Source organism: Branchiostoma floridae, chromosome 3 (assembly GCF_000003815.2).
Source record: "Branchiostoma floridae strain S238N-H82 chromosome 3, Bfl_VNyyK, whole genome shotgun sequence".
NCBI lineage: Eukaryota > Metazoa > Chordata > Leptocardii > Amphioxiformes > Branchiostomatidae > Branchiostoma > Branchiostoma floridae.
The window spans coordinates 10564618-10573076 of record NC_049981.1 but is presented as its reverse complement, the minus strand read 5'-3'; the positions used below and the strand labels follow the sequence as shown (position 1 = coordinate 10573076).

General features: G+C 42.4%; 1 protein-coding gene across 3 annotated transcripts in view; it reads right to left on the bottom strand.

Annotated features, from left to right (window-relative positions):
- Positions 1-484: 484 nt before the first annotated feature.
- The window catches only part of LOC118412453 (potassium channel subfamily K member 16-like), a 21852-nt gene continuing 13877 nt past the window's right edge, over positions 485-8459 (bottom strand). The window contains exons 1-6 of one of the 3 annotated variants that reach the window (XM_035815326.1): positions 6019-6392; positions 4318-4430; positions 3415-3503; positions 2397-2548; positions 1339-1451; positions 485-1011 (exon numbers count right to left, since the gene is read on the bottom strand). In XM_035815326.1, coding sequence (XP_035671219.1) covers positions 871-1011; positions 1339-1451; positions 2397-2548; positions 3415-3503; positions 4318-4430; positions 6019-6106 — 696 coding nt within the window. In that variant the 5' untranslated portion in view covers positions 6107-6392 and the 3' untranslated portion in view covers positions 485-870. Of the gene's footprint in view, positions 1012-1338; positions 1452-2396; positions 2549-3414; positions 3504-4177; positions 4282-4317; positions 4431-6018; positions 6393-8459 lie in introns of those variants that run through there. The other 2 variants (XM_035815327.1, XM_035815328.1) reach the window with 2 other exon arrangements.

Below are 8459 nucleotides of genomic sequence, written 5' to 3'. Positions count from 1 at the left end.
TTTTCTTCTGAAATGGATGAATTGGATTCACAGATGCATAGGATTCACTGTGTCATCGACAGTTTTGTTTGCCACAGCTGATATGACTGTTTTTTGTTGTCATCCGAAATGACTTTTGTATGATAAGACTTTAATGCCGATTTGGTTGACCATCGCTAGTTGTTTTTTCCACCTTAGACCTATTTACCGATTTGGTTGGCCCTCGTCTGTTGTTTGTTCCAACTTACACCTATTTACCCACGCATTGTCATAATATAGCGATTGTCATTACTGACTCCTTTAATGTTGTGCATTTTGTTCATGTTAAACTCCACAGTAAAACTCACCACTTTTGTCTGGAGTGTGCTGACTAGTACTAACTACTGCCGTAACTAAAATGATAATAAATACACTGGCATGACCGTGTTCTGTTGCAGATTTTTTTGTATTTAAATGTAGTTTATATCAGCCAATTCGTAACCATTACCATATTCATGTATTAATGTAGAGGTGCAAGATATTACATTTATTAGGATGTGAACTTCTCTCTCTCGTTTGGTCGCTCAAAATAGTCAACAGTTTTGGACATAACATCTATTTTTCTTTACCGCGCTAATAGTTAGTTCAACAATTAATTTTGTCTGTAAGTCTGAAAAATATTAGCACATGAAATCCATTAGTTATCAACATTCAAAACAAATGTCCACCGTTATCTCCGTGTACAATTGTTTCCAACTTTTTAGTGGTCTTTTGACCTTGCTATGAACAATCTCGTTGAAAGGTTATCAGTGACTGGTAATAACAGATATCTTCAAGTAATCAGGTTAGTTCAAAAGTAAGTATCATGCGTTCAGAAAACCTGAGTGCGACATTAAACCTATGTGCGTTTTTCTAGATCGCAACAGCCTCGGTCTTCTGCCCCTCCTCTTGTCCCTGCTCCGTGCCCTTTGACCCGTACAGGTAGTCAGCCACCAGGACCCAGAGTGTGGCCGGCCAGGTCAGCCCCAACAGTGTGTACATGGATATGGCCACCTTGGAGTCAAACAGAAGAAAATCACACATTAAAACAACAAAGTTATAGCTTGCATATATTTAGTCCAATGTTCCATAAAATGATAGCTCTATGTCTCATGATCATTTTGATGAAGGAATGTCCGACGTCCAGGCATAGCCTGAATACTTTACAAGATAGACTTACAGTTGTTGGCAGCGGTGGTTTTCGCATTCGAGCAACGAATTAATGCCATCAATCATTTGCCATTACGTTGCCGCCTGGATGGCTAGCCGGCTTCCCAGGCTACGTCTACCCACGGCAAGCCAGAAACGTCCGCTTGTTGCGGAAAAACTTCGAAAACTTACGATGTAGACGTTGCTGGCGGCAGATCCCATCGGGCCAACCTCGTAACTCATCCCGGCCATTATGTCACCGAAACCGATGGTGCTGAGCGTCGCGAATGCATACCAAAATCCGTCTGCAAGTGAAAAAGTATTACAAAGAAGAACTTTATTGCGCAACGATCGTACACGGTACAATGTATGACAAAGAAAAGAAGGAGAAACAAACTTATCATCCTAATTACCAAAACAAGTATCAAACTTAGTACATATGCAGATTATGAAAATAGAATGAAATTGGCATCCTAATTTATAGAACAATAAGAGCTAGCCTAAATCATTGATATTGTATTACAATCGAGTGGGGCTAATTATGAGTTTCGGCATTTTTTCTTATGACAAAGCAGTCTTTTATATATTTACCTATTTTAGCACTGTGGGAGTTATCACATCTGAATATATAATCAAATCTATCTGTATCATTGAGTCTCTTAAAATCTGTTGTATTTGATTCGAGGAATGTGAACAACTCATTACGTGAAACATTATACCTATTGCACATCATGACAAAGTGAAATTCATCTTCAATTTGCTTTGGACAGAATGGGCAAAACCTTTGGTCAGGCGCTACATTATGATATCTGCCTGTTTCTATGTTCAATTTATGACTGCTGATTCTTAACTGGGTTATCGCTTTACGAATTTCAAAGTTATATATATCATAAAGGTATGTCTCTTGTTCATAACACTTTTTCGATTTGTTAAGAAAAGACAGTTTTGAATGGCTTTTTATGCGACTAAACCACTCCTGTATAAATGTATCTTGTAGACGATAGCGAAGTTGGTCGGCAATGTAATCTAGTTTATACGACTCAGGTTTCACCCATATATCTATGGGAAATCTTTTTTTTTCTTTCTTACACCTTCTACATTCAACTATACTACTGGGGCACGATTTATATTGACCACATTTGAAAATACTTAGGTTGTCGCTTCAGCTATCACACACTAACTACGTGACCACATATGTACATTCTACAACCTTTCGGACTGAATTCTTTTACAATCCAACATATACGCACCCATGAATGACCAGAATTCCTCCAATGCGACGAAGATGCCGCCAGGGATGAGCAAGAACACGACAATACCGGAGAACATCGTCATTGTGATGACCACTAGGAAACGTAGGTGGCGATTCTTCACCCGTCCGAGGGCTTTAGTCTCCGCTATGCTATTAGATTATCACATAACATCTTTGATGAAGACACTTCGATGTGTAGTACAGGTAAAGAACACTATAGGTGTTTACACATCACGTGGTTATGACGTAAGGGCTGCCCATCATGCTGGTTGGTTACGACTGAATGTTGCCTGGTAAATTTGAACATGTAACTGGAAAGGTAACATCTGCAAACTTAACAACCTTCACAAGCTCTAGCCTAACAATCTACTGCTCTGTTTATTCTTGATCTTGTCGTCGAGGTTCTCCCGTCGTTCTACGACGGATGAGAGTCTCTCGCGCCTCGTCCCCTCGTATGTGTACTAGTATTCTTACTCAAATGCATTAATATGTATGGTGACCAGCCCCCCTAGCTCCGTCCTGCCACTTGCTGCATAATGTAATCGAACTCTTAAGCGTGTCTGCTACTTTAGCAGTAGCCATGAGGATAGCAATCTTGTCCAGGTCATTGACCTTGGAGAAGAAGAAGAAGAAGAGGAAGAAGCGAGTCCGAGAGCAAAATCAATATTCCGTGACGGTAAACAACATCACAGACAAGTAGCTACGACGCATGCAAATTTGTAGGTTCCACTTGTCTAGGTTCAACCAATCAGCATTGCGGATCTCCACGACGTCATTTGCAAACACCCTAGCTAATGGTCAAGAAGGAAAGACACTCGAGAAGCTGAGACTTAGGTTACACATTTCGCCAAGAATAGCGAGAGCGTTGGGAGAAAGGGGAGAAAGCGGGAAAGAACGACGAAAAATGGCTAAAGGGAAAGACAGAGAAAGTCAACTGTCGAAAGATACTGTCTAAACCACAAGAAGGCCATGTCTCTAAATTAGAAATTATATTGAGAAACATTAGAAAGACCTACCCAATAAGGTTTGCCAGCTTCCTTCCGATGTCTGCCAGAGTGATGACCAGCAAGGGGATGGTGAAGAGGGCGTAAAATATGGTGAAAAACTGGAAGAAAATATATTTTCGTTTGTCATATGTTTGGGATCAACATTTGATCATGTAATTGGTATCATATGCAACTGACATGTCTTGAATTTTGTGAATCCCTTACTGTCCTAGCCATAGCCATCACAGATGTTTGTGATCCTCCTCGTCCATTTTTAATCAGTCCCAAGAAGTCGGCTTACCAGCATTCCATGGATTATACCACCCTACTATCAGAGGTGTTAGCCTGTAATGTTGCAGTACCTGATAATACAGCTAGGGCCACGAAATCCCCATGTTTTTCGGCACTGCAATATCTACCCACATACCAAAATCCATTCAAATCGATCGGAAAGATCTTGAGCCATCGGTGCGAACATACACACACACACACACACACACACACACACACACACACACACACACACACACACACACACACACTCCATAAATATGTGGCCGACTGTCCCAGTTTTCTAGGCCGAGTGCCCAGCACTAACTCCTTGAATGGAATTCCAAACATTCGAATTCCCATGGACCTGCATTCCTGTAGACACATTCCTGTACAATTCCTAGAATCCTTGCAGACTGAATGCAGTACTTTACCATTTGCGTCGTCCCTGATGCGTCGCCAAAAACAGTACCCCCTTCGGAGGTGAACCTGCTTCACGGAGGTAACACACACACACACATACCTTCCCACCAGCTGTGACGGGATAGACATATCCATATCCAACAGTAGTCGTCACTGTGAGGCAGAAATAGTAGGACTCAAAGTACCAAATGTCACGGTCGCCGGCTGTAGAAAAGGAAGGAAAAGGTAAAAACGACGTACCTTTCCCCCAGTTGTGTAGGGAGTGATGTGTCCATATCCAACAGTGGTTGTTACAGTAACGCAGAAGTAATACGACTGAAAGTACCAGTGTACACTTGAGTGCTCTAAGTCACCTGGAGGGGAAAAATGATAAGCCTAGTCCTAATGCTTCCACTGTAAAAAAAATAAACTACTACTAACAAAAATAGAGTACGATATTCCGATGAACTTTACCGACTGTTCCTGAGGAATAGTGCACTAGTGAGGGCTGCTACTTTCAAGCCTTTTACAAACGTTTAAGTGCGCAATATAAACTGGGCTAGCATACTGGACACTTCATAATTGTTCATGACGTCGACGGTACACGTTTTACACAGAATGGGACTTGTTAATGTTATGCCAGGGGAGTAAGGAAGGAGTTATATTGGTGCAATGCCACCACCCCTCAATGGGGACGGGGGGTGCCACAAACTACCTGCTCCATTTGGCCCACTGCTCACCGAGTCACGTTTTAGCAATCGGCATTAAGTGCTAGTGACGTCATATCATCAGTAGATACCTAGTCTGTTTGATCATATAGACAACATCGGTGCACTTCGGGCAAGTCCAGATGTTTTAGCAGTTACGATCCTTCTCGTATTCTACCAGATACGGTTGTGTTTTGAGTGTAACTGTAGATGGCACAGAATACTGTATCAGTGACTGGTGCCCCGCTTTGGTGGGCCCACAAACGATAACGATCTGCGGGTAATGTTTATGCATCATGTAATCATCTCTAGCTGTCAGCGACTCAGACCTGGTTCCTGGATTCTGTTGAATAGGTGGGTGTGGCAACCACCAAGCAGGCGTTAGAGGGGAAGAATCGTTTTAGACTAAAGGACTGCCAATATAAATTACAAACAAAAACAAAAAAAAACTTTATTCTCTAGACATTTTTCAATCCAGCCTAAGCTCAAGCGGGGAGGCTAAATGTTGGGGCGGTAGCTTGATGATTACAAACCCGCTAAGACAAGTGAGGATTGAAGGTCAAAATCAATGTATTCTCGCAATGGAAAAAACTGATTGTGCTTTAGTGGCATAGTGTGGGTATCAACCCGCGACGACAACTTTAATATCAGTTAGTACAACAGACATGTGCGGGTCCAAGGGTTCAAGGAAACAGGAAAACCGTGAAAGACCCCTGCCTCTGAGCTGAAAGAGAATCCGGGAATGTTTGCCAAATTTAGGTTTCCTCCCTTGAGACGTTCGGGCTAACCGCTGTCAGACAGCTGTTCATTCAATAAACTTCGCGCCTAATCCCACAGGTTACAAGGGCTAGGACAGATCTACAGTTCAAGCAACTCCCAACAATACTACCAAAGTATTACTTTAACTTACATTACAGTCTATGAAACGATTGGACAAGAGATACATTTTACAGACGTTCAACTATCACTGAACAAGATTTCACAGTCACTGCCTGGCAACAATTACAAAACGTCTCTGGAAATAATTCTTGGTCTTTTTATATATATCAACTGACTCATGATAGTATCGTAAATTTTACTTGTCCAAATATCTCTTAACGTTTAATGTTACATAAGTTTCTCCAAATGATGCGCATTTGATTCCGTGTGACTACACTATGAACTACTGGCACATATGACAAATACTCTTCTCTACAAACACTCATTTCTCTTCAGCCTCAGGAGAAAAACAACATAACGAATGTCACCACTTTACCTTCAATGCTTTGGAAGATGGCAGCGCCGATGAAAAACGACAGGAAAAGGCTGACCAAGAGAAGGCCAAGCTTCAGATGGGTGTTCATCTTGGTGTCCGTCTCCGCTCTGACAACAACAACAACTGCACTCGGTGGTGTAGGGAAACTGGGCGCGGCTCTGGGTCCGGGGGCCTAGATCTGGGTTGTTGCTATCTGGGTCATGTACAGTTTGGGTCACTAAGAGGTCATTGCCTGGGTGTCAGACTCCTTAGGCTATTTCTTTGGTTTGGGGAGCAACATGATAACGTTTTACTGTCCCAGTCGCAGAGCTGGCAAGCTACCCTGAGTTTCCAGGTCGCATGATAATACTCCGGAGCCCCACTGTGGTAAAATTTCCGTGATGCCATGTTGGCCTGGATCCGAAGAGCCGGTCTTTTAAGGCCCTGACAAGGCTGGCCTCCAGGCTATCAATTGTCACAGTTGACACAGTTGACAAGCGTTGAAAAATAGACTCGGGACAGGCAACCAGGTCTGGCACTTGAGCACGTAGCTTCACGCAGAGCTATTGAAGGCAGAAGGAATATGCAGCTGTATGCCAGGTTAGAACAATTGCATACGGAACCTGGCACAAGGTATCGTGAACATATACATATACATGTGGCCTGAGAAAGAGGCATCAAAGGCTTTCAGTTTCATCATCGGAAATGTACAGAAAGTGCGAAATGAAACGGAAAGGAATGTAAAGAACGTGATATGAAGCAAACTGAAATAAAATCTTAGAAAATATAAGGAAATGGAACGTTGAAAGTATTGGAATACAAAAGTGGGTGATAAATGACCATCTAACGCGTTTTCTTTTAAAATCTTGTTCAGAATTTATTTTTATCTAACCACAAATTTAGGTAAAGGGAGAAGCTAGCGCCTTACATAATTATGTAGTTTCCTACAATGAATTAATAGAAACTAGAATTCCAAGAACACATCCCTTCACCAAATAATCATAACTTTATTCAATACTTTAACTCTTATTCATGTATTACTAAAGAGCACCTGCCCCAATAGCAAATTACTGCATAAACGCGTTCCCCACAAACCCATGAACACTACCAAAACATCTTAACCTTCTTAATGAAGGGAACAATAAAATTATGTACACTTAACTGTTGTGATACTTTCCGGCACAACGTTCATAGCGCTTCGTCAAAATCATGTAGTCTCTACCAAACCCTGGCCTGGCCGAATAGTAAATGATGATAGCGGGCTTTTTCCAAGTTAGGAACAAAAGCCTAGTAGGGGTTAACTGGCCTAGTAGCGAACGGACCAGGGGCGCTGGATAGGCTGCAAAAGACTGATTGAAATCCCATGGCAACTTATTTGGCCAAATTCTTCACTTCTTTATCTATTGTAACTGACCCGCCTGCTTACAGACTGCAAATCATGACCCCCTCATGATTTCTTTGAAAAATAAAAGCACAAAAAAAAAAAACCGCTGCATGACATTTGTTTTTTTCCTAACTTAATTACCAAACGTTGAAAACAATCCCAAGCTACTGTCCCCCAAATCAGATCATGTGATGCATGAGATTTACCCAAGAATATCTCGAGAAGGAAGTATCCCAACATTTTGCGTTTTTCACCTTTCGATTCCTTGCTAAGGGACCTTTCCAACCATACCAAGCTTTCCAGACCGGAACTTAAAGCCTAAGCTACAAACGCGTTATTAAGTCACCCCCTTACCCGGTGCCGTGACAGGCGGTGCTTAAAAAAAGGGTGTTAGCGGTTGCGCCTAAACAGAGCCCGTATGCTCAAGAATATCTCGAGAAGGAAGTATCCCAACATTTTGCGGTTTTCACCTTTCGATTCCTTGCTAAGGGACCTTTCCAACCATACCAAGCTTTCCAGACCGGAACTTAAAGCCTAAGCTACAAACGCGTTATTAAGTCACCCCCTTACCCGGTGCCGTGACAGGCGGTGCTTAAAAAAAGGTGTTAGCGGTTGCGCCTAAACAGAGCCCGTATGCTCAAGAATATCTCGAGAAGGAAGTATCCCAACATTTTGCGGTTTTCACCTTTCGATTCCTTGCTAAGGGACCTTTCCAACCATACCAAGCTTTCCAGGCCGGAACTTAAAGCCTAAGCTACAAACGCGTTATTAAGTCACCCCCTTACCCGGTGCCGTGACAGGCGGTGCTTAAAAAAAGGTGTTAGCGGTTGCGCCTAAACAGAGCCCCTATGCTCAAGAATATCTCGAGAAGGAAGTATCCCAACATTTTGCGGTTTTCACCTTTCGATTCCTTGCTAAGGGACCTTTCCAACCATACCAAGCTTTCCAGACCGGAACTTAAAGCCTAAGCTACAAACGCGTTATTAAGTCACCCCCTTACCCGATGCCGTGACAGGCGGTGTTTAAAAAAGGTGTTAGCGGTTGCGCCTAAACAGAGCCCCTATGCTCAAGAATATCT